Raw genomic sequence first — 26,766 nt, forward strand, 5'->3', positions numbered from 1 at the left:
TTCTCCTCTGTGATCGGGATGCTGTAGACTTTGCCACCTCTCCGGATGGCCGAGACTGCTCTGCTGGAAGTGTAGACGAGCATTGGATGCTTCAAAGGTAAAAATGCAGGTTTCAGAGGTTTGTCCACATTCCTCACACGCATCAAGCTCCAGGATGCGATATATTCCAGAGCTTGGACCCAGCGGGCAACACCATCTGCAGCCTATGGGCTTCTCTGCACAATGTGCACTGAGAGATGCAGATTGCATTACATGCAAAGTACTAATTGGGTCTTAAAGGAGAACCTTCTAGAGTGGAGAAGTGACAAGGTGAGATGTTGCCCATAGCAACCAATGAGCTTCTGGCATTTATAAAGTACACTCTGTGAAATGATAGGTACAAGCTGATTGGTTGCTATGAGCAATAATTCCACTTCTCCGCTCTGTAGAAGGCTTGATGCCTCATAATCTGTAACATGCTGTTTTTGCAGAGACGCAGAGCTGTAACATGGAGCCATCCCACCAGTTAATGGCTTCTAGAGGAGAAGAGCATCTGAAGGTGAGAATTAGAACCGAGATTCCATGGCACCTATGGGCATAGTGTGGTGGATATATTAATGCTAGATGAATGTCAGGGACACACACAGACACACACACACACACACACACACACACACACACATGACAAACCTGTCTCTAGTGCTACATTAGGGGTCATGACATGAGGTTAACACCTAACCAGGGCCCTGTTTGTGGGGGTTATTCTGGTTCACTCCTGGCAAATTCCTTCTTAAATGGACAAAACCATGGCCCTTATTCTGATTGAGTCGGATGGCTCCGAATGCGGTCGGACGGCCGATGGTTGGTGTTTGCGCATGTGCAGAGGCTTATCAGCGCATGTTCGAACGCCTCACGCGTCCGAACACGGCGTGAGATCCGTGCAGAAAATGATCGCACTGAACCGTCCGAGCAGGGGGTGGAGAGGGGCGTGAAGGGCTGATTTTGCTCATTACCATATGCGTACGCCCCGCGTTTCATGGGCGTTCCCATGAAAACGCTGGACCTACATATGGTAATCTGGCCGTGACACACGTGTGGGGGGCGGACATATGACATAGCCGGATGCCAGCTGCCTGCCCATATCCCTGCATTTGCACGGAGAAATGCCCGAGTGGTCTGGACTTGCAGTTTCACAACAGCTGGAGGGCCATAGTTTGGACATGCCTGATCTAGGGGGTCATTTTGCTTGATTCGCTCCCCCGCGGATTCGCATGACGTCAGCCGCCCGCTCTGTCTTCGGCCGGAAGCCGGCAAATATAAGTCAGTCCCCACTGACTTATATTTGCATGGCCTGAAGAAATCATTCGATGGTCAGTGACCATCGATTGATTTCTCTGCCAGTGGGACATGCAAGAGGATGTGTCTTTGTGACACATCCCCTCGCATGATTGTGAGGGAATACATCGGCGGCGGCGATTTGGCGGGGTTGTGCCCTCTGGGACCCGAGTCAACCAGAATCAGGGCCTTAATGTAGGTGTGAGTGGTAGACAGGAATGACCACATGAAATGTGCCACTGACTCTCTCTATTCATCGTCATAGAGTACTAAGAAGAGCAAAAGAAAAACAAAAAGATCAGTGGTATCCGATGCAGATGTTCCCGGTGAGAACCTTTTCTGTTTGGTGAAGTTATCGATTTTCCTGTCCCCTTTTTATCAGACTTGATAATGCTCAAGTACTAGGGATCTAAGATCCTTTAAAATATATTGTGACCCCTGGTATTCTAATGATTGGAGATTATGGCTTTGAATGGAACAAATATTTTATTTGCCAAAAGTTTGTAGTTGATTTTGGTTTGCAAGAAAGGATTTATTGATGAGAGAGATGAGAGGGGTAAGGGACAGAAATGAAAGAGATGGGGGGACAGAGATAAGATTGAAAGGGACAGAAATGAGAGATGGATGGGGACAGAGATGAGTTAGAGACAGAAATGAGAGAGGGTTGGGGCGATAGAGATGAGATGGGAAGGGACAGAAATGAGAGAGGGATGGGGGGACAGAGATGAGATGGGAAAGGGACAGAAATGGGAGAGAGATGGGAAAGAGACTTAGATGGGAAAGGGACAGAAATAAGAGAGGGATGGGGGGACAGAGATGAGATGGGGAAGGGACAGAAATAAGAGAGGGATGGGGGGACAGAGATGAGATGGGGAAGGGACAGAAATGAGAGAGGGATGGGAAAGGGACAGAAATGAGATGGGAGAGGGACAGAAATGAGAGAGGGATGGGAAAGGGACAGATATGAGATTGGAAAGGGACAGAAATGAGAGAGGGGTGGGAAAGAGACTGAGATGGGAAAGGGACAGAAGTGAGAGAGGGATGGGGGTGGGGGGGCAGAGATGAGATGGGAAAGGGACAGAAATGAAGGAAGGATGGGAGGAGAACAGAGATGAGATGGGAAAGGGGGCAGAAATGACAGAGATGGGAGGGGTACAGAGATGAGATGGGAAAGGGACAGAAATGAGAGAAGGACGGGAGTGTAACAGAGATGAGATGAGAGATGGATGGATGTGGGACAGAGGTGAGATGATAAGGACCCAAATATAAGATACACAGGAGGGGGAAAGAGAATAGATGGAAATGAGACAGAAATGAGAGGGATGAAAGGGTTCAAAATGGGATAGCATAGAGATCAAAGAGGAAAATGGAGGGCAGGCATGAGATGGGAAATTGACAGGGATGATAGAGATGGGAGATGGACAGAGGTGAGAAAGATGGGAAGAGACCAGTGATAAGAGAGCAGGGGAAAGAGATATGCAACACATTTGGGGTGGACAGTGAGAGAAACAAATGAAGACAGACAAAAGAGACTGTGGTGGTGGTGGGGGGGGGGGCAGAATACAGATGAGGGACTGGAGCCGTGGTGACAGCGGTAATGGGACAAATGGGGTAAACAAACACACACATACAGAAGACATGCGATAGCTAGTGACGTGGCTAATTATGGGTCAAGATACTAGTATTTGTACATATATGTACATTTTAGTACATAGTCTGTTTATTCTACATTAGTATTTTAGACTGTTTGTTCCTGTAACCTGGTCACTGATACACTCATCAGCTTTATTCCTCGCTTGCAGATCTCCTGAGCATGGCACAGCAGCTAGCTAATACCCCGACAATAGGAGGAAACAACCTACCCGTATGTAGTACACACGATCACCACATTGAGCTGCTTGTTTTATTGCACAGGTCAATAACTAGAGGTCTAGTGGAACTATGTAAATTGCTGAATCTAACTGTCTGTATACTGTATAGCTGGTGCCAAGCATAATCTGCAGAGCCATATCTGGTGCCAAGCATATTATGCAGAGCCATATCTGGTGCCAAACATAATCTGCAGAGCCATATCTGGTGCCAAGCATAATCTGCAGAGCCATATCTGGTGCCAAGCATAATCTGCAGAGCCATATCTGGTGCCAAGCATAATCTGCAGAGCCATATCTGGTGCCAAGCATAATCTGCAGAGCCATATCTGGTGCCAAGCATAATCTGCAGAGCCATATCTGGTGCCAAGCATAATCTGCAGAGCCATATCTGGTGCCAAGCATAAACTGCAGAGCCATATCTGGTGCCAAGCATATTATGCAGAGCCATATCTGGTGCCAAGCATAATCTGCGGAGCCATATCTGGTGCCAAGGATAATCTGCAGAGCCATATCTGGTGCCAAGCATAATCTGCAGAGCCATATCTGGTGCCAAGCATAATATGCAGAGCCATATCTGGTGCCAAGCATAATCTGCAGAGCCATATCTGGCGCCAAGCCTAATATGCAGAGCCATATCTGGCTCCCTTTCGAGCTGGCATCAGCAAGTGTGTATGCACTTGCTGATGCCGGCCCCCCGCTGGGTACCTGCAGTCTCCAAGATCAGCATTGCCGGGGATCGGCTGGTGTGTAGGGGGCTCAATGAGCAGTGGAATGTACAGAATTAGTAAGGATTTGTATAGTACACCATTATAATCTGCCAGAATTATGGTACATTTACTGATAGTCTGGATAGTTCAGTGTTAAAACACTCTAATTAGTATAAAAATGTCATTCAACAACTAGTGGGGCAGGAACAGCACTCCTCCACATGACGATAATGTGGAGGATCCGGTCCAGGTTTTAGAGGAGCAGCAGCCGCAGGGAAACTGATGTGACCAGGGTTGGGCTGATTAGCAGCACCTGTGCTCTCCTGATATAAGGGTTTCCAGGGCAGAGAGTCATTGTTCCTGATGGTGGACTTGCTGCCCAAGTGATAGGCCGGGGTGTGGGCTACGGTAGGGACCACTGGACCTTTCTGATGAGTTTGTACTATGCTGTGACACCTGTATGCTGGAATACTGTAACCATCCTTGTGAATACCAATTACCTGGTCTGCGGCTTACCTGCTACAACATAAAGACCAAGACTTCCTCTGATCCAGTGTAGGCGATTCCTTGTGACACTAGCCATGTTATAGTTCTGTCTGTTACCGTCATGTAGTCATTGCGTAGAGACAATGTTGTAGATCAAAATATCTTACAAAGATCTTTATGTTCTCCCAATGCAGGACCTACTCACCCGTATCAACTCTATGGCCATGGAGAATCAAGAGGAAACAAATATAACTGATCTGGTACCAAAGCCTTTATACTATCTAGTACACCCCTGCCCAAACTTACACCTCTGTTTGCAAGTCAATGGCATTAGCTGACCTAGGTATTCTCCTCCTAGTAGGATACATATTTGTAGAGCCCGGTGTTTGCATCCTAAAAGTAACAGCACACAATGCTGTGGGCGGAATATGAGTAGACATAGTCGACATGGACACTGTCAAAGTGTAAATTTGTCTTCTCTAGGTCTCATAGTTTTTAAGATTTTCACAAATTTGCCTTCTCCTTACCAGTTTGACCTCAATATGCCACTCTACTTGCTAATTTGTGAGCAACATATCCCTATCCTGTGCTCATTGTACCTCACAGGCCAATTCCTCACTACAGATAGAGCCATCCTAATCTAGCCCATTAATAGGATTATGTGAGCCAGAGCTGTAGGACTTAATCCTATACTAATCCCCTACTGTATTGTTCTAGATATTGTATTGCAGCTGAGAACAATAGGCCTTGGTGAGCCATGGCTCACCAAGGCTATCCAGAGATGGCTAGTTGAAGAAGGCTCCATCTGTATATTGTGCCCTAGGTGCCCCTCTTTGTCCTGTGGCATAAGAACCTGAAATCCCATGGGTGGTGATATCACACTGATATCAGAACATCTTTACCACAAAGGAGAACTAGACACGAATACTCAAGGGTAGGGACACCTGGAATAAGTGATGAATGGCATTCCATTGCTTACATGGTACATTTTAGCCTTCAACCAGCCTAGCTATTATCAGCACTGCTTATGGGTGCCAGGTAGCCAAGACTACCTGTCCCTTACACAGATGGGAGGCTTGCATTTTGTGGTCTGAACCAATGAGAAGTGCTTCATACCTCATCTCATTATTATGTCAGCACAAAATGGCTGCCTCTTCTGTTAGCAGGGAAAAGCAGGTGTAACTATTACTTCTGCAAGTATAACTGTCTATCTGATATCTATCTATATAATATTTGTATAGTATAGTGTGACAATATTGTTATTTACCTGCAGGAAAGTGAAGTAATGCTTCTGAATCAATTAAGTCAAAGAATGCAATTTCAAGACATCAGGTCCTCCAGCCTGTATACCAATCTCAGCAGTGTGGTGTATTATGGTGTTAATAGTGTGTTACAGTCTATTCTGTCTTCATGCTCAGAAATCATATGGACCCAACAAGAGGTAACTTATATTTATTGTTATAATAATCACTATACTGCCACAGTACTACTGCTACTACTACTACTACTCTCACTAGGTACATCTGCTCCTGATACTACTCTCACTGGGTACATCTGCTCTTGATACTACTCTCACTGGGTACATCCTATTGGCAGAGTGTCTATAAGTACGTGCAAGGTGGTTGTTAGACGACACACTCCGAAGATATAACCAACTGAAGGATTTATTCAAGTGGCAGGCTTGTAGGATACAACAGTACTTTTGCAGTTAACTTCAAGCAGTAATACAACTGGTACATTGGGATCACAGTGTCAGGTTGTTACTTAGCTGTAGCGTTTGGCTTGTGCAGGGTTAATGACAGTTAGCTGGTTTACGCTGCGGTATCTCTCCCAGTCTCGCTGCTGCCAATGATGATGGATCTCCCTGTGCAAAGGTCACGCTTGTAACGGGGATTACAGCGGGGCTTGCTCCTATGCGCTCCGGTGCACGTGGAGCTACAAACAGCATGGACGGAGTCACACACGCTCTGAGGCACACACTACGCGGGGACTTCCAAAACAGGAAAAGGGACGCTGCCAGCAGGGTCAGGGGTCTCTGCCCTGCTATTCGCTTAAGCGAGCTGTCACTCAGGGTGACGCCTAGCTACGTTGGCTGCAAGGGGACAAGGCAGACTGTGAGCCTTACACTAAACAGTGTATGGAGACAGGCGCTGAGCGCTGCAATCTAACACTCCCCCTCGCTCAAGGCTGTCTTCGGCTACATAAAAGAACTTAATACAGTGCTTTGTCCTTTTGTGATACCTGTAACCGAAAACATGGTTAGAGAGAAGAGACATTTAGAACATCAAAAACTTCAAATCAACATTTTGAACTTAGACAAGTCCACAGTCCTTCACGAACTTAATAAGCAAGTTTCTCGACAGTCCTTTAGTAAGCATGTTAGCGACATTCTGTTCACTTGCAATGTATTCAACATCGATGGACTTGTTCTCCACTAGTTCTCTGATGAAGTGGTGTCTTATCGCGATGTGTTTCGACCTTCCATGATGCTTGGTAGTACAGGAAAGATCTATTGCTCCCCTGTTGTCACATGCGATACTGATAGTCTCTTCTTCATAAAGTAGACCTAACTCACACAAAGTCTCTTTGATCCAGAGTGCTTCTTTTGATGTCTCTGTAAGAGCCATGTATTCGGCCTCAGTTGTTGAGAGAGCAACGGTTGGTTGTTTTCTACTCGCCCAACTAACTGCTGCTCCGGCCAGTGTGAACAGGTAACCGGTGTGGGAACGACGATCATCTTCATCTGCTCCCCAGTCGGCATCGCAGAAGACTTTCAAATTTGAATTGCTTGTCTTGGCGAATTTTAATTTCAAGGAACTTGTACCTTTTAGGTATCTCAGAATCCTCTTTACTGCGATCCAGTGTTGTCTTCCAGGATTTATTGCAAATTGGCTCACCCGACTGACTGCATGAGTGATGTCTGGACGGGTTCCAATACTTGCATACATAAGACTTCCAACCACGTTCTTGTAAGGAACATCTTGCATTTCCTCTGCTTCTTCTTGTGTGGTTGGTGACATACCTTTTGTAATCTTGATGCTTTTGTCAATTGGTGTATTCACTGACTTGGAGTCTGCCATCCCATACTTCAAGATTATTGCCTCGATGTACATTTGTTGGTCGACTGTGACTGTTCCCTTTTGCAAGTTTTGAACAATTCTCATGCCCAACAGATGATTGGCTGGACCTAAGTCTTTCAACTTGAATCTCTGTTTCAGTTGATCTCTCACACTTGTGATGTGATCTTCGTGACCTGCTATAAGTATATCATCCACATAGACTGCTATGATGAACAACTTTTCTCCTAGAGTTTTGTGATAAAGGCAGTGGTCAGTCTCTGATCTAATAAAATTCATTTCAAGTAGTACTGTGTCCAATTTTATGTACCAGCAACGACCACTCTGCTTTAGACCGTATATGGATTTCTTCAGAAGACACACCTTTTCTGTCTGAAGTTCATCCTCATTATAATGATCTGGCGATTCCATATAGATTTCTTCAAGTAGCTCTCCATTTAGGAACGCTGAGTCGAAGTCTAGTTGGTATAGCAGTAAGTCTTGTAAGGTGGCGACTGCAATTACTAACCTGAGAGTGTTATACCTCGCAACAGGTGAGTATATCTCCCCATAGTCAATTCCGGATCTCTGTGTGTATCCCTTAGCAACAAGACGGGCTTTGTAACGGGCAACTTCTCCGTCTGAATTTAACTTCTTGCAGAAGACCCACTTGTTCTTGACTGTCTTGCGGTTGCTTGGCCTATCTACTATGGTCCAAGTATCGTTCTCTCTCAGTGCTGATAGCTCTGTGTCTATTGCAGATTTCCATTTCGCCCAATCGCTTTCGCTTCTTGAATACTCTGAGGTTCACTGAAAGCAATATTCGCATATTCTTCCTCATATCTTCTAGCTGGTATGCCCTTGTTCCTTCTTACAGAAGCTCTGTTTGTTGGTTCGCTTCCTTCTTCAGTATTTTCTGTTTCAGGTATGCTTTCTATTTCACACACCTCTACTAGTGCTTGCTTTTCTTGTTCTTTTGCTTTTGTGGGTGATGCTGTTTCGTGGAATATTACATCTCTTGATTTCAGAAGACGTCTGTTCTCTGCATCCCAGAGCCTGTACCCTTTGCTCTCCTCACAATAGCCTAGCAATATGCACTGTCTTGATTTTGGGTCAAGTTTCTTCCTTTTCTCCTTTGGTATATGCGCATAAGCTCTGCTCCCAAAGACACGGAGATGACTGATGTCTGGCTTCTTCCCAGACCAGGCCTCTAAGGGGGTTTTTCCCTTCACGGCCACCGTAGGTGTTCTGTTTTTCAGGTATACTGCAGTAGATACAGCTTCTGCCCAAAAACTCTTCTCAAGGCCAGCATCGTTCACCATCGCTCGTGCTCTTTCAACGATTGTTCTGTTCGCCCTTTCACTTACGCCATTCTGTTCAGGCGTGTAGGCCATCGTCAGCTGATGCTTTATGCCATGCCTTTTTAGGAAGTCGGTTACTTCTCCATTTTCATACTCTCCCCCATTGTCGGATCTCAGGACCTTTAGCTTTAGGCCCGTCTGAGTTTCCACTAGGTTCTTGTACTCCACAATTTTCTTGATCACCTCACTTTTCTTCCTTATGAAGTATACGTGTGTCATTCTTGTGGCGTCATCGATGAGAGTCATGAAGTATTTGTAACCACTGGTTGACTCCTCTTCCATTGGTCCGCACACATCTGTGTGCACCAGAGCTAGTTGTGATTCTGCTCTGCCTGCTGACTTGGGAAATGGGTTGCGGGTCTGCTTGCCTTTTATGCAACTCTCGCACACAGGTCTTCCGGTGTCTTTCACTGTGATTCCTGTTGCCATCCCATCAGCTAATTTCTGGACATTATCATATCCTAAGTGTCCCAAACGTCTGTGCCAGAGTTCCATCGACTCATTTTCAGCAGAGGCTGCCAAAGCTACACATTCATCTGTGTCTAGGACGTATAGTTGGTTGCATCGGGTTGCTGAAGCAATTACAGTCCCTCTTTCATTATGCACCATACACCTGCCCTTTGCAAACTGGACTCTGTAGCCTTTTGCCTCGAGTACGCTGATAGCGATGAGGTTACTTCCCAATTCTGGTACATACAGGACGTCTTGAATATCTGTGACTACTGTCTGTCCCTCAATTCTTAGTCTCACTGTGATTGTCCCAACATTTGATGCAGTAAGGACCTTTTCACCAATCCCGGTAACTGTTGTGGGTGTACACTGTGTTAAAGAATTGAACCACTCCTTGTTGCAGCTGAAGTGTCTAGAGGCTCCCGAGTCCATGTACCAGAGATCCCTCCTTGGCTTGTCTGTTACATTCAGTGCTGACTCGTTCTTCTTATCATGCCGCTTGTGCATGCCACTAGTGTTCTTCATCCTGCATTCTGAAGCCTTGTGCCCTACTTTGTGGCACACATAACATTTGAACGTGCATTTCTTGGGTTTCGCACCCTTTGCTACTAAGGCAGAACCCTCAGCCATGGCATCCTTGTGGATTCTCTCTTGGAACTGTAGTAGCTTGGCTCTCACAACTTCAGTTGTAAGCTTGGTTTCATTTGACTCTAGTGCGACAACTAGGAAGTCAAATTCTTCTGTCAAGTTCTGCAGCATTACCATCGCCACTTCTTCCTCATCCACTTTTGCTCCTACACATGCCAATTGCTGAGCTATCGATAGTATCTTATCAATATAATCGTTCATGTCCTTGCATGCATTCAGCTTTGTTCCATACAGTGTGCGTCTCAGACTTATCCTTCTCATTAAGCCTTTATTCTCATAAGCACCTTGTAGAGTTGTCCACATGTCCTTAGCGGACTCCTTCCCACAGATAGTAGAATAAACATGCTGCTCCACAGCCAGGCCTATTGTGCCAATGGCCTTGTCTACCTCTTCTGGGTTTGGACTATCTCCTGGGGCTATTGTGACTTTCCATAGCTTCTCCCTCTTAAGCTGCATTTCCATAGCGAACTTCCATGTAGTATAATTCTCTGAGCCTTTGAGCTTTGGAAAGTTCATGCTATGCCCTGTACTGTGCATTCTCGTTAACTCTTCCACAAATGGCAATTCAGAAATAATTCCTTTGTGTTCTTTTATGTACTGCGCTAGCACTTTGTCTTTAGGGGGTTAATCTTCGCGCACGTGACGTGCTGGGCCCATAACCTATTGGCAGAGTGTCTATAAGTACGTGCAAGGTGGTTGTTAGACGACACACTCCGAAGATATAACCAACTGAAGGATTTATTCAAGTGGCAGGCTTGTAGGATACAACAGTACTTTTGCAGTTAACTTCAAGCAGTAATACAACTGGTACATTGGGATCACAGTGTCAGGTTGTTACTTAGCTGTAGCGTTTGGCTTGTGCAGGGTTAATGACAGTTAGCTGGTTTACGCTGCGGTATCTCTCCCAGTCTCGCTGCTGCCAATGATGATGGATCTCCCTGTGCAAAGGTCACGCTTGTAACGGGGATTACAGCGGGGCTTGCTCCTATGCGCTCCGGTGCACGTGGAGCTACAAACAGCATGGACGGAGTCACACACGCTCTGAGGCACACACTACGCGGGGACTTCCAAAACAGGAAAAGGGACGCTGCCAGCAGGGTCAGGGGTCTCTGCCCTGCTATTCGCTTAAGCGAGCTGTCACTCAGGGTGACGCCTAGCTACGTTGGCTGCAAGGGGACAAGGCAGACTGTGAGCCTTACACTAAACAGTGTATGGAGACAGGCGCTGAGCGCTGCAATCTAACACATCCTGCTCCTGATACTACTTTCACTAGGTACATCCTGCTCCTGATACTACTCTCACTGGGTACATCTGCTCCTGATACTACTCTCACTGGGTACATCTGCTCCTGATACTACTCTCACTGGGTCTCTCACTGGGTACATCCTGCTCCTGATACTACTTTCACTAGGTACATCCTGCTCCTGATACTACTTTTACTAGGTACATCCTGCTCCTGATACTACTCTCACTAGGTACATCCTGATACTACTCTCACTGGGTACAGCCTGCTCCTGATACTACTCTCACTGGGTACATCTGCTCCTGATACTACTCTCACTGGGTACATCTGCTCCTGATACTACTCTCACTGGGTACATCTGCTCCTGATACTACTCTCACTGGGTACATCCTGCTCCTGATACTACTTTCACTAGGTACATCCTGCTCCTGATACTACTCTCACTAGGTACATCCTGATAATACTCTCACTGGGTACAGCCTGCTCCTGATACTACTCTCACTGGGTACATCTGCTCCTAATACTACTCTCACTGGGTACATCCTGCTCCTGATACTACTCTCACTGAGTACATCTGCTCCTGATACTACTCTCACTGGGTACATCTGCCCCTGATACTACTCTCACTGGCTACATCTGCTCCTGATACTACTCTTACTGGGTACATCTGCTCCTGATACTACTCTCACTGGGTACATCTGCTCCTTATACTACTCTCACTGGGTACATCTGCTCCTGATACTACTCTCACTGGGTACATCTGCTCCTGATACTACTCTCACTGGGTACATCTGCTCCTGATACTACTCTCACTGGGTACAGCTGCTCCTGATACTACTCTCACTGGGTACATCCTGCTCCTGATACTACTCTCACTGGGTACATCTGCTCCTGATACTACTCTCACTGGGTACAGCTGCTCCTGATACTACTCTCACTGGGTACATCCTGCTCCTGATACTACTCTCACTGGGTACATCTGCTCCTGATACTACTCTCACTGGGTACATCTGCTCCTGATACTACTCTCACTGAGTACATCTGCTCCTGATACTACTCTCACTGGATACATCTGCTCCTGAGACTACTCTCACTGGATACATCTGCTCCTGATACTACTCTCACTGGGCACATCTGCTCCTGATACTACTCTCACTGGGTACATCTGCTCCTGATACTACTCTCACTAGGTACATCCTGATACTACTCTCACTGGGTACATCTGCTCCTGATACTACTCTCACTAGGTACATCTGCTCCTGATACTACTCTCACTGGGTACATCCTGCTCCTGATACTACTCTCACTGGGTACATCTGCTCCTGATACTACTCTCACTGGATACATCTGCTCCTGATACTACTCTCACTGGGTACATCTGCTCCTGATACTACTCTCACTGGGTACATCTGCTCCTGATACTACTCTCTTAATAAGTAAATCCTTCTTATTACAGCTGTAACTGAGAAGTGATGGATTAATAGGCAACTCATATTTACTGGTAAATGCTTTGCGTTGCATATGCATTCTGGGATGAATGCACACTTGCTACAATGCGACCATAGTGCTTGCAACTATGAATGAGGCCCCATTGGGTACGATCTTCTGATCAGGGGTGCTTAAAGTGAGGAGGATGCCCATGTACACAGTGGCGGATTCAGGGGGGGGGGCACCCGGGCACGTGCCCCCCCTGTCATTTCATTTTGTAGCTGAGGACCAGGGCTTTCCAATGAGCCCAGCCCTGTGTCTCTAGCCCCCCGGGAACCAGAGATATCGCCTGGCAAAGCTGTAACGTTTTTTCCCCATAGGATAATATGGGACCCGTCAATTCCGACCCCCACCCAGTTCCGACGGCTGCCAGTTCCCTCCCTGGCATCACAAAAGCTTGTCGTTGATCTCATTCAATTCCAAATCGCTGGGCCTTCAATATGATACCAGGCTGGTCCATATCGGTCAATCGGTTCCAGAGATATTACGTGTAAACTAATTTTTTTATTTTTGAAATGTAATTTCATGGCTGTTCATGTTATTTGAGGGCAGATTACTCTGGAACCAAACGTTCCAGTTTCACTGGACCAAAATCATTCAAAGCCCACTCAAAAGTTATTCAATATGATACTTGTCTCATGTAAATGGATCAGTTGGTTCCGAAGATATAGCCGGTTAAATAAGATAACGTTAAAGAGGGGGAGGGGTGGTTTTCTCTCCCCCTCACACCAGAAAATGCAGGGACTAGGCTGGTGTAAAAGGGGCCAACCTGGGAATGCATTTTCTGGTGTGAAAGGGGTATTATTTCAAATAGCCGGGACCTGCAGTGCTCTGAATACAGCCAGGCTCTGCCACTGTCAGTAGCTATCACTTCTGCCTGGCGGCTGTCCCCCATTTACCGCGAGCATGTATTCCCCTTGGCAATGAGCATGTAATCCCACATGGCAATGAGCATGGAACCTCTGGCAATGAGCATGGAACCCTTGGCAATGAGCATGTAGATAAGCAGCACTTATGTAGCATAATTTTTAATAGGCATTATGGTGTTTGACATAATACATAATGGACATAATGGCGTGTAACTTAACGTGTAATGGACAATGAGTGTAAATGTTTAACCCCTTCCTGACAGAGCCAGTTTTTGCGTTCCTGACAGAGCCCTTTTTTTCAAATCTGACATGTCTCACTTAAGTGGGGATAACTTTTTTTTGCTTTTACTTATCCCAGTGATTTTGAGATTGTTTTTTCGTGACACATTGTACTTCAAGTTAGTGGTAAATTTTCGTCGATGCAGTCTGTGTTTTTTTGTGAAAAATACCAAAATGTCGTAAAAAAATGGAAAATTTAGCAATTTGCAAAATGTTAAATTTTCTGCTTGTGAGACAAATAATCATACCACTCAAAATAGTTAATAACTAACATAGACCATATGTCTACTTTATGTTGACATCATTATTTCAACTTCCTTTTAATTTTTTGGGACACTAGGAGGCTTACAATATGAATAGCAAATTCTCAAATTTTCAAGAAAATTTCAAACACTGATTTTTTTAGGGACCAGTTCAGTTCTGATGTGACTTTGAGGGACTTGTATGTGAGACACCCCCATAAATGATGCCATTTCAAAAACTGCACCCCTCACAGTATTCAAAACAGCATTTTGGAAGTTTGTTAACCCTTTAGGTGTTTCACAGGAATTAAAACAAAGTGTAGGTGAAATTTCAAAATTTCTTTTTTTTTGCAGATTTGCAATTTTAATACATTTTTCTAAGGAACACAGTACATTTTACTAGAGAAATGTGACTGAAAATTGATTCCCCCAATTCTTTTGTTTTCATAAATATCCTATATGTGGCCCTAGTGTGCACGGTGACCAAACCACAGGCTTCATAATAGAAGGAGCACCTACTTGATTTTGGAGCCTCCTTTTTATGAGATTATTTTTTAGGCACCATGTAGGTTTCTAGGCACCATAAGATGCTAAAAGTTAGGAACAACCCCACAAGTGACCCCATTTTGCAAACTACACCCCTCAGGGAATTCATCTAGGGGTATAGTGTACATTTCAAACCCCCAGGGGTTTCACCAATTGTGGTACAACTGGGCAGTGAAAATGAAAAATTATTTTTTTTACACAAAAATGCAGTTCTGGCTCCAAATTTGTCATTTTCAGAAGGTATGAAGGAGACAAAGCACCCCAAAATCTGTACCCCAATTTCTCCCGAGTACGGCAATGCCTCACATGTGACCAAAAAATACCATTTGGGTGCATGGCAGGACTCAGAAGGGAAGGAGTGATTTTTGGATTTTGCAGCTCAGATTCTGGTGGAATTTTGGTGGGTGCTATGTCGCATTAGCAAGACCCCCAAAGCACCAATACAGTGGAACCCCCCCACAAGTGACCCCATTTTGCAAACTACACCCCTCAGGGAATTCATCTAGGGGTATAGTGTACATTTCAAACCCCCAGGGGTTTCACCAATTTTGATACAAGTGGGCAGTGAAAATGAAAAATTACATTTTTTTACACAAAAATGCAGTTCTGGCTCAAAATTTTTCATTTTCAGAAGGTATGAAGGAGAAAAAGCACCCCAAAATCTGTGCCCCAATTTCTCCCGAGTACGGCAATGCCTCACATGTGACCAAAAAATACCAGTTGGGTGCATGGCAGGACTCAGAAGGGAAGGAGTGATTTTTGGATTTTGCAGCACAGATTCTGGTGGAATGAATGGTGGGTGCTATGTTGCACCAATACAGTGGAACCCCCCCACAAGTCACCCCATTTTGCAAAGTACACCCCTCAGGGAATTCATCTAGGGGTATAGTGTACATTTCAAACCCCCAGGGGTTTCACCAATTTTGATACAAGTGGGCAGTGAAAATGAAAAATTACATTTTTTTACACAAAAATGCAGTTCTGGCTCAAAATTTTTCATTTTCAGAAGGTATGAAGGAGAAAAAGCACCCCAAAATATGTGCCCCAATTTCTCCCGAGTACGGCAATGCCTCACATGTGACCAAAAAATACCAGTTGGGTGCATGGCAGGACTCAGAACGGAAGGAGTGATTTTTGGATTTTGCGGCTCAGATTCTGGTGGAATTTTGGTGGGTGCTATGTCGCATTAGCAAGACCCCCCAAGCACCAATACAGTGGAACCCCCCCACAAGTGACCCCATTTTGCAAACTACACCCCTCAGGGAATTCATCTAGGGGTATAGTGTACATTTCAAACCCCCAGGGGTTTCACCAATTTTGATACAAGTGGGCAGTGAAAATGAAAAATTACATTTTTTTACACAAAAATGCAGTTCTGGCTCAAAATTTTTCATTTTCAGAAGGTATGAAGGAGAAAAAGCACCCCAAAATCTGTGCCCCAATTTCTCCCGAGTACGGCAATGCCTCACATGTGACCAAAAAATACCAGTTGGGTGCATGGCAGGACTCAGAAGGGAAGGAGTGATTTTTGGATTTTGCAGCTCAGATTCTGGTGGAATTTTGGTGGGTGCTATGTCGCATTAGCAAGACCCCCCAAGCACCAATACAGTGGAACCCCCCCACAAGTGACCCCATTTTGCAAACTACACCCCTCAGGGAATTCATCTAGGGGTATAGTGTACATTTCAAACCCCCAGGGGTTTCACCAATTTTGATACAAGTGGGCAGTGAAAATGAAAAATTACATTTTTTACACAAAAATGCAGTTCTGGCTCAAAATTTTTCATTTTCAGAAGGTATGAAGGAGAAAAAGCACCCCAAAATCTGTGCCCCAATTTCTCCCGAGTACGGCAATGCCTCACATGTGACCAAAAAATACCAGTTTGGTGCATGGCAGGACTCAGAAGGGAAGGAGTGATTTTTGGATTTTGCAGCTCAGATTCTGGTGGAATTTTGGTGGGTGCTATGTCGCATTAGCAAGACCCCCAAAGCACCAATACAGTGGAACCCCCCCACAAGTGACCCCATTTTGCAAACTACACCCCTCAGGGAATTCATCTAGGGGTATAGTGTACATTTCAAACCCCCAGGGGTTTCACCAATTTTGATACAAGTGGGCAGTGAAAATGAAAAATTACATTTTTTACACAAAAATGCAGTTCTGGCTCAACATTTTTCATTTTCAGAAGGTATGAAGGAGAAAAAGCACCCCAAAATCTGTGCCCCAATTTCTCCCGAGTACGGCAATGCCTCACATGTGACCAAAAAATACCAGTTGGGTGCATGGCAGGACTCAGAAGGGAAGGAGTGATTTTTGGATTTTGCAGCACAGATTCTGGTGGAATGAATGGTGGGTGCTATGTTGCACCAATACAGTGGAACCCCCCCACAAGTCACCCCATTTTGCAAAGTACACCCCTCAGGGAATTCATCTAGGGGTATAGTGTACATTTCAAACCCCCAGGGGTTTCACCAATTTTGATACAAGTGGGCAGTGAAAATGAAAAATTACATTTTTTTACACAAAAATGCAGTTCTGGCTCAAAATTTTTCAATTTCAGAAGGAATGAAGGAGACAAAGCACCCCAAAATCTGTGCCCCAATTTCTCCCGAGTACGGCAATGCCTCATGTGTGACCAAAAAGTTGCAGGACTCAGAAGGGAAGGAGTGATATTTGGATTTTGCAGCACAAATTCTGGTGGAATGATGGTGGGTGCTATGTCGCATTAGCAAGACCCCCAAAGCACCAATACAGTGGAACCCCCCCACAAGTGACCCCATTTTGCAAACTACACCCCTCAGGGAATTCATCTAGGGGTATAGTGTACATTTCAAACCCCCAGGGGTTTCACCAATTTTGATACAAGTGGGCAGTGAAAATGAAAAATTACATTTTTTTACACAAAAATGCAGTTCTGGCTCAAAATTTTTCATTTTCAGAAGGTATGAAGGAGAAAAAGCACCCCAAAATCTGTGCCCCAATTTCTCCCGAGTACGGCAATGCCTCACATGTGACCAAAAAATACCAGTTGGGTGCATGGCAGGACTCAGAAGGGAAGGAGTGATTTTTGGATTTTGCGGCTCAGATTATGGTGGAATGAATGGTGGGTGGTATGTGGCATTAGCAAGACCCCCGAAGCACGGTGAAATTATGAACCTAATAATCCATAGATGTGTGGTATATTTTAAAACACTCCTTTATACATAGGCCGGGTTTGTCGGGGCAAGTGTCACACTGGAAAATAGTTTGCTTTCTTATTCCCTTTTTATAGCAAACTTTGCACCTTTTTTGTGTCCTGCCCTTTTTTCCAGTGGAGGGGATTTCATCAGGAAAATGCTGCCCTGGTACAATACGGGGGCCAGTACTAGAAGTACTGGGGCCCTCAGCCTGCTGGTTCCCAAATATTAGGCCCTTTATGACTTCCTCTTGAAAGTGCATAAATGTCCCCCTCTGGCCGGTAGAACGGAATAGCACGTAAGCGTTATACAGTGCCATCTGGATGATATACACGGCCAGCTTCTTGTACCAGATTTTTGTTTTCCGCAAGGCACTGTACGGCTTCAGTACCTGATCTGAAAGATCCACTCCGCCCATGTACCTATTGTAATCCAGGATACAATTAGGTTTGGAGGTGTGGGTACTGGTACCTCGTACAGGGACGGAGGTGGTACTGTCTCCGTGAATTGTTGTCAGTATAAGGACATCCCTCTTGTCCTTATATTTGACCAACAACATATTTTCGGTGCATATTCCCCTGCTTTCACCCCTTCTCATTACTTGGGCAATGTGCGTTTTTGGGAGGCCTCTTTGGTTCTTGCGCACAGTACCGCAAGCTGCTGTACCTCTTGAACCAAGGGCCTTAAACAGGGGGATGCTGGTGTAAAAGTTATCCACATAGAGGTGATAACCTTTATCCAGGAAGGGGTGCACTAAATCCCAGACAATTTTTCCACTAACACCTACGAGGGAGGGGGGGCATTCTGGCGGTTCAATTCTTGAATCCTTCCCTTCATATACCCTAAACCTGTGGGTGTACCCTGAGGTGCTTTCACACAACTTATACATTTTTATGCCATACCTTGCCCTCTTACTGGGAAGGTACTGGCGGAATTTAACCCTTCCTTTAAAATGTATAAGGGACTCGTCTATGCAAATGAATTTATCTGGGATGTACATGTCTTCAAATTTGGCACTGAAATGATCAATGACCGGCCTGACTTTGAATAGCCGGTCAAAGGTGGGATCATCTCTGGGTGGGCACTGTGCATTATCGTTGTAATGCAAAAATTTAAGGATCGTCTCAAATCGAGCCCGGGCATGGCCATACGGTAAAATGGGGTGCTGTACAGAACATCTGTACTCCAATATTGCCTAATTTCTGGCTTTTTTACTATGCCCATATGAAACACCAGACCCCAAAACGTCATCATCTCTACTGCATCTACAGGGGTCCACCTAGCAAATGATGACGTGGGGTTTTGAGCAATAAACTGCTGGGCATATAAATTAGTTTGGTCCACCATTAAATTTATAAAATCATCAGAGAAAAATAATTTGAAAAAGTCAATTTCTCTGAGACCTGTGGAATCAAATTGGATTCCTGGCATGGCCAAAAACTCAGGAACCTGGGGCTCAAAATTGTCTGGTGGTGGGGTCCATACGAGATCAATTATTGGGGGGGGGGGTCTCAGCTGCTCTACGGGGGCGTCTTTGAGGGGGTCCCTCATCACCAGAGGAGGAAGAGGAGCTTAAGGCGAATCCTTCAAATTCCCCGCTTGCATCACTGGCTGTGTCAGAGTCAGAAGCAAGCAGGGCATATGCCTCCTCCGCTGAATACATTCTTCTGGATGACTGGGATGACATTTGGGATGACATTTGGGATGCCATTTTTATTTTTGTGTTACTGGTAGTGAAATGTTTCAACACGTGTATAGTGTAGGGGGGGGGGTACAAACTTTATTTCAACCCGGGGGGTATGTAGTGTGTAGTGTGTATGTAGTGTGCAGAAAAAAAAAATACTTTATACAAAAAAAAAAAAATGGAGGGGTTAAAAAAAAAAAAATTGAAGGGGTTAAAAAAAAAATTGAAGGGGTTAAAAAAAAATTGAAGGGGTTAAAAAAAAAAAAAAAAAAGGTCCTGCGCCAAAAATTGAGCACAGATGTTGGTCAGTAACGTCCGTCACTGAACAGCGCTGAAAGGCAACAGGAATTTGATCAAAAAAAAAATAGATCAACCCTGTGCCGAAAAAGATGATCAGTGATGTACGTCACTGATCCGCGCACAGCGGCCACAGGACACCCACAAAATCACAGTGTGTGTAAAAAAAAAAATTAAAAAAAGACCCCACAGCACACACAAAAAAAAAAAAAGGTGATCAGTGATGCGACACTGATTACCAGTGAGGGGTAGCAGGTGCAACTGGCAGGTATATATAAAAAAAAAAAAAAAAAAACCTCTGCACCCCTAAAAAGTTGCTGATCACCTCAGATATAGTGATCAGCACAAAAGGCGGGGGCAGCAGACACAAAATTTAGCACTCTCTATCACTCTCTGTCACTATCTCTCTCTATCTCTCTATCTCTCACTATCTAACACTCTATGACACTGCAGCAGCAGCAGTGACAGGTATATATATATATAAAAATACCCTGCGCCCCCAAAAAGTTGCTGATCAGTTAATTTATACTGATCAGCACAAAAGGGGGGGCAGCAGTCAGTTATATAAAAAATATATAGCACAATCTGTCACTATCTCTATCTCTCTCTCTCTATCTCTCTCTATCTCTCTCTATCTATAACTATAACACTGCAGCAGCACAAAATATAGCACTCTCTGTCACTAGGCCTCTCTATCTCTCTCTCTCTATCTCTCTCTATATCTCTCTATCTCTCTCTATCTCTCTCTATCTCTCTCTCTATAACTATATCACACTGCAGCAGCACAAAATACAGCACTCTCTGACACTATCTCTCTCTATCTCTCTCTATCTAACTAACGCTATTACACTGCAGCAGCACAAGTTCACAGGAAGTCACAAGTAACAGGATCCAGGAAGCATCCAGCACACTACAAGCACAGATGAAGCAGCCAAGATATTTGCAAGGATCAGGTAAGTATTTTGCCAGGTTCTGGTCAGTATATCGCGGCAGATTGGCACGGTGACCGCACTGCACGCAATTCCAGACCGGAATGGCGTCTGCAGTGCAGTCACCGTTAGTTTAAACCCCCCTCCATGGCTGTGATTGGTCCGTCGGTCCGACGGACCAATCACGGCCTTTGGGGGCGGGCGGGGTGAGGTGGGGTGACACCAGTGTCACCCTTACACCCCGCGGTGATTGGTGCTGTACTTTACAGCACCAATCACCTCCGATCGCGTGTCACCGGCGAACGTTATTCGCCGGTGACACAGAAAACGCTGTAATTGGCTGTTCACACTGAACAGCCAATCACAGCGATCGCCGACGGGGGGGCGGCATCGCAGCCCCCCCTGGGCATGCACGGACATGTCTGCTGTCAGGGACAGCAGACATGTTGAAACTGTCACCGCGTCTATAGACGCGGTGACAGTTAAATGCCATGACGTACATTTACGCCATGTGTCGGGAAGTACTTCCCGACCATGACGTAAATGTACGTCAATTGTCGGGAAGGGGTTAATGCGCGCCTTTGGTGGACAATGTTCCTGTTTATGAAACGTATTGTGAATTTTGGCTTAATCTGTGTGGCATTATGTGAATTCTGGCTCAATCTGTGTGGCATTATGTGAATTTTGTCACAATCCGTGTAGCATTATGTGAATTTTGGCTCAATCCGTGTAGCATTATGTGAATTTTGGCTCCATCCGTGTGGCTTGATGTGAATTTTGACACAATCCATGTGGCATTATTTGAATTTTGGCTCAATCCGTGTGGCATTATGTGAATTTTGGCTCATTCCATTTGGCATCATGTGTAAGGGGCAAGTATAATGGGGTCTAGTATTTTGTTGCATAATGTGTAGAAGTTGTATATGGTGTTGTACACTACACTCAAGGACACGCCCCCCTGTTGAGTGGCCACACCCCATTTTCCGGAGCGCGCCTTCGGCGCGCGCACAACTGCATCCTTCACTTTTGTCACCATGGTGGGCCTGCGTACTTTAAATGCCAGGGCCTATTTTTAATCCCATTCCCACCTACTCTCTGCCACTCTCTTAGCATGTACACTGGCACCACTAACACAGCCCCTCCCCCACCTAAACCTTCTTTTATCATGGTGCCCCTCCTGTCATTTTATCCTGGATCCGCCCCTGCATGTACAGTGTCCTCTGTTCAGGCTCAGCTCTGGCAGCAGCAGCACTTTGCAGCGTTCTGAGTGAGGTGGCCTTTTCTGGCAATTGTAGCAGCGCTGCTGCTTTCATCGCTGGACTCCAAATGGGTGAATATTATAAAAATGGGTGCAGCAGTGTATGCGGCACCCATTATAAATCTTGCTGGGAAAAGTCAGAGGTGAACACACCCCTGTTTTGCAGATAAATAGTTAGTACTGCACATCCTCCGTAGCTGAGCTGAGATAACTAGGAGCAACTACAAGTGATTCCAAACCATACGCATCTTAGTTCCAAGCATGTGGAGCAATTCTGCTTTGGGCCCGCTCAGTCCAACTGCCCATTCTCCATCCGAGTCCCAGTCTGCTCTCAGCATTGTCTTCTCTCTAGAGTTCACGATCTTGAACTGAATTGGATTTTTCTCTTTGCCCAGAAACAGTCCATGACAGAATCAGCTCTAGATGTACTGAATGGTCTCCATCTTGCCAATCTCAGTGGCAAGGTCACCCTGCAGACCCCAATGGTTTCCGTATACCTGAACAGGTAATTCCTTATAGAGACAACATGTCTACTACGTATATAGTATGTATCACCTTGCCGAGGCTGTATGATACGTTAATCCTGTATCCTGTTCCCTACTCCAGTGTAAACTCCTCAGAGATCGGTCAACAGGTTCTGTCTTTTCCCATTCCAGCAGCAGAATTCATATTTCCATCTCAGTCTGCGCTGCAGTCAGTAGTACAGTCTCTCTCATCCGTCCAGGTTCAGGTAACTAATGTTTAGTCTGTTGCCCATAGCAACCAATCAGGATTTTGATGTTGGTTTCTAAAATGGATTACATAAATGATTGCTTGAATCTGTTTGGTTGGTATGAGCTTTAGTTAAACTTCCTTTAGCCATTCAGTCTATTTTCTTGCTGTATTATAGAGTTTACTCTTAGATTTTTCTAGATATTATTGATCTGTTTGATGGTCTTGATTCCTGAAGATGTCCTCAATCTCTCAGGGCAAAGGTTCCCAAAACGTGGTCTTCAAGGCAAGCCAAGGGGGCCTTGAGGACCAAGGCCGAAACTAGGAGTAAAAGAAACTAGGAGTAAATGGGTGCTTGCGAATGTTCTAATGGACATCCTGTGCCTCTGTAGGGCTGGTGCAATGTCCAATCTCCTCCCCTTCTCAGTATGGGCCCATAAAGCATTTTCAGCCGCCGGCGCATGTGGCTCTTCATCCAGTTCGGCCAATGGGGCCAACCACTATTTTACGCATAGCAAAGGGTTAACTGCAGCAATAGCATAAAGATGCAGCCACACTGTGGGTGAAAAAATCCTAGTTTAGGCCTTGCCTTGATAGCTTACATCACAGGTTCTCAAACTCGGTCCTCAGGACCCCACACAGTGCATGTCTTTCAGGTCTCCTCACAGGATCACAAGTGAAATAATTAGCGCCACCTGTGGATCTTTTAAAATGTGTCAATGAGTGCACCTGTGCAAATGCTGGGTGACCTGGAAAATGGGAACTGTGTGGGGTCCTGAGGACCGAGTTTTTGAACCCCTGGCTTACATCATAAGGGAGGGATGCGGTCATTTGGTCAAATGCATTATGGTCGAATGTCATTACATCGAATCCATTAGGTCGAATTGCTAAAAGGTCAACATGATTCTAGGTCGACATGGGAAAAGGTCGAAATGATTCTAGGTCGAAAGGTCATTAGTTCGACAGGTCATTAGGTCGACAAGGTCATTAGGTCGACATTGTCTAGGTCGACATTCACAAAGTCGACATGGGGTTTTTCACTGTTTTTTGAGCCGACGTGCTGACAGGCGGTATTTCATGCCCTACCATCCACTAGGGCGTGGTGGGAGAATAAAATAGTGTGCCAAGCGTAGCAAGGCACCGTGCCCGACGCATAGCGAGCGCAGCGAGCGATGCGAGGGGATGCAGTGCACTTTAAACTGTGTCCATGTCGACTGTGTTGACATTCAGGTAAAAAAACAGTGAAAAACCCCATGTCGACTTTGTGAATGTCGACCTAGACAATGTCGACCTAATGACCTTGTCGACCTAATGACCTGTCGAACTAATGACCTTTCGACCTAGAATCTTTTCGACCTTTTCCCATGTCGACATAGAATCATGTCGACCTTTTAGCAATTCGACCTAATGGATTCGACGTAATGACATTCGACCATAATGCATTCGACCAAACGATCCCAACCCATAAGGGAACATGCAGCATAGGTAGTCCACAATTAAAGTTTTGTGATCAATGACATGCTCAGACGCACTGTATAATCTCTGTTCTTTTGCAGTGTAATAATACATAATGCTGGCGGTCATTTCCTTCTCTCTGCAGATGCTGAGTTTTGCCCAGAACCCGTTTACTATAGACTCTTCTATCAATATCTCCGGGACTGTGGCAAGTTTGACGGTCCTGAATGAAGGCCAAGAGCTTTCCGTGCACAACCTGTCAGATGACGTCCAGGTCTGAGAACTCTGCGATCCTTTGTACAATGCCAGATTTGTTGTCTTTGTCATCACATGACTCTAACCTCTTTCCTCATATTTCTGGAGTACAAGAGTATTAATAAAAATAACAACAGCAAAAACTATAATTCGATACCACCCATTATGGTTATTTCTCTTCTGCTGTGGCAACATTTATGTTTGTGTGATCAGTGGCATATGTGGGGCTCATCTTCCGGTTGCCAACACTAAAATGGGCTGCCAGCTGGCAAGGATAGGGTGCACACAGAAACCACCCTTATGTACCACAATGAGAGCCCCGCTTTTTTTATTCGCATCATTTTGGCCCCACCTTCTCCCATACACCCACAAATCACACCACTTTACCACAAGTGGGTGGGGCCTAATGATGCAGTGTAACCGGCGCCTTCCTTGATGAAGAGCCTCTGCAGATTTCTGCTAGACCCTATGTGGTAATTTTACTAAGATGTGAGATCTATGGAAGATGGGATGTTGCCATAGCAACCAGTCAGATTATACTTTTTATTTATTTTGCACCTTCTAGAAGATAATAGATAGAATCTGATTGGTTGCTAGGGGGAACATCCCATCTTCAATAGAACTCCCATCTTTGTAAATTTACCCCTGTGACTCAACCCTATGCCTCTGTGTATTATAAATCATTATAATGCACCTGTTGCCTACAGATAGTCGACACAGCCATTGAGTAGTCTAAAGGTGCCCATACACTAGTAAGATGTATCTTCAGATCTGGCTGGTTGGAACAAAAACATGGTTATGGATGAGTGACAGTTTGTCCGTTTTCCAGCATTTCCAAGCAAATGGTCAACTGTCATTTGCTCTCATCCATAACATGTTTTTGTTCCAACCAGCCAGATCTGAAGATAAATCTGCATGTGTATGGCCACCTTTACTCATGAGAATGCAGCCTATGGGATAACTGGGAACCAGTGACATCACTGAGGCAGCCACTTTCCAAAGTGAGAATGCAGACGGTAATTTCAACTGCCAGTCACACGACAACATTAGTACCAGCCCATAATAGCGGTTTACATTATATGTACTGAAGGCAAGAAATCCACTTTAACCTTCGTATTAACCTGTTTTTATTAACAAACTGAAATCTGAATCTTCTTCCAATGACAGATCTTCCTCCCCCAAAGTTCTACAAACCCCCCGACTTCCATCCAGACCTCAGCTGGTAAAGCTCTGCAGCTGTCCCTGATGGTGGCGCCTGCGGGAAGCACACTGGTCATCATTGTCTCCGCTAATCCAGGCGTTGGACTAGACCTGTACCATGGCCTGAAATTGGTGTCCCCAGCACAGCTGACAAGGCAGAGTGCTGAAGGTATGGTCTGGTTATTATCGCTATAGTTACAGACTTAAATATATAGAAATCAGGGTTACTAAACCGCACTGTACCACAAATAGAACAGTCTCCATTCACCAGACATTGGGGCTGATTCAAGCCCGTTCATACGGGTCCGAATTCTGCCCCGTTTTCAAGACTCTTTCGGCCCGTATCACACTAGCTGAGGCCTTCACATGGGCAGGGGACGGCATCAGGGGAACAGCCAACATTTTATGGGCACTCTCATGAAAATGCTGGCCGTTCCCCTGGGCACGCAGGCACTGGGGGCACTGCTCGGGAAAGGTGGCTGACGTCACATGACGCTCTGTATTCCGCGATCAATGGCGGAAATAAAATTCCGTTTAGACTGACTTATATTTCCGAAGAGGAGAAAAATCATTCAGTGGTCGGCACTCATGGAATGATTTCTCACCCCTTTGGCCACATGTGAGGGGATTTGGGGGAGGGGGTTCGGTCATTTGACAGGTGGTGCTGACCTGTCTGAATCAGACCCACTGCATGTACTGTAACTGTCATCCTGCCATGGTAACGGTTTCATAGATCTGTAACTCTCCAGCCTTGTATTACTGTATAACACACTGAGGGCTGGATACAGAGGTAGATATGGGTACTGGGGCTCCTGTCATTCTGGGAGCCCGTTGTAGCTGGCGGGGCAGTGCGGCTAGAGGGGTTTGCGGGGGGGTCAGTGCTGACCGCGCATGTGCAGACCCCTGGCATCCAGCTGAGCGCATTGCAGGGACGGTCTACTTTTGCAGCCCCCATCCCTGCATGTACATGCCGTGGGTAGGATCTCATATTACAGTGCAATCCTGGGCAGTAATATTCCACCCAAATCGCATTGTATATATGGGCCCCTACGACTCTGGCACCTCAATCCCAACAGCACATTTGTGCCTATACTTTTTAGGGATTTCCGGGAATGTGCAGTAGCAAAGTATCTCTCAGCTATGTGAGAATCCAGAATCAGACAGTATGTAATTGTGCTGGAATTCCTTGTGCTGCTATCACAGAGCATGGCTTACTCACTGCGTTATAGTGTTATGTGGT

At 45.4% G+C, this 26,766-nt stretch overlaps 1 protein-coding gene across 1 annotated transcript in view; it reads left to right on the top strand.

Annotated features, from left to right (window-relative positions):
* LOC146045031 (polycystin-1-like protein 2) overlaps positions 1-26,766 on the top strand; it is a 45,040-nt gene that overhangs the window by 1,143 nt on the left and 17,131 nt on the right. The window contains exons 3-11 of the mRNA XM_083163729.1: positions 471-538; positions 1,580-1,640; positions 3,117-3,178; positions 4,573-4,638; positions 5,652-5,819; positions 22,301-22,410; positions 22,512-22,635; positions 24,217-24,345; positions 25,494-25,695. Coding sequence (XP_083019855.1) covers positions 471-538; positions 1,580-1,640; positions 3,117-3,178; positions 4,573-4,638; positions 5,652-5,819; positions 22,301-22,410; positions 22,512-22,635; positions 24,217-24,345; positions 25,494-25,695 — 990 coding nt within the window. The remainder of the gene's footprint in view (positions 1-470; positions 539-1,579; positions 1,641-3,116; positions 3,179-4,572; positions 4,639-5,651; positions 5,820-22,300; positions 22,411-22,511; positions 22,636-24,216; positions 24,346-25,493; positions 25,696-26,766) is intronic.

Source organism: Crinia signifera, chromosome 11 (assembly GCF_055691185.1).
Source record: "Crinia signifera chromosome 11, ASM5569118v1, whole genome shotgun sequence".
Taxonomy (NCBI): Eukaryota; Metazoa; Chordata; class Amphibia; order Anura; family Myobatrachidae; genus Crinia; species Crinia signifera.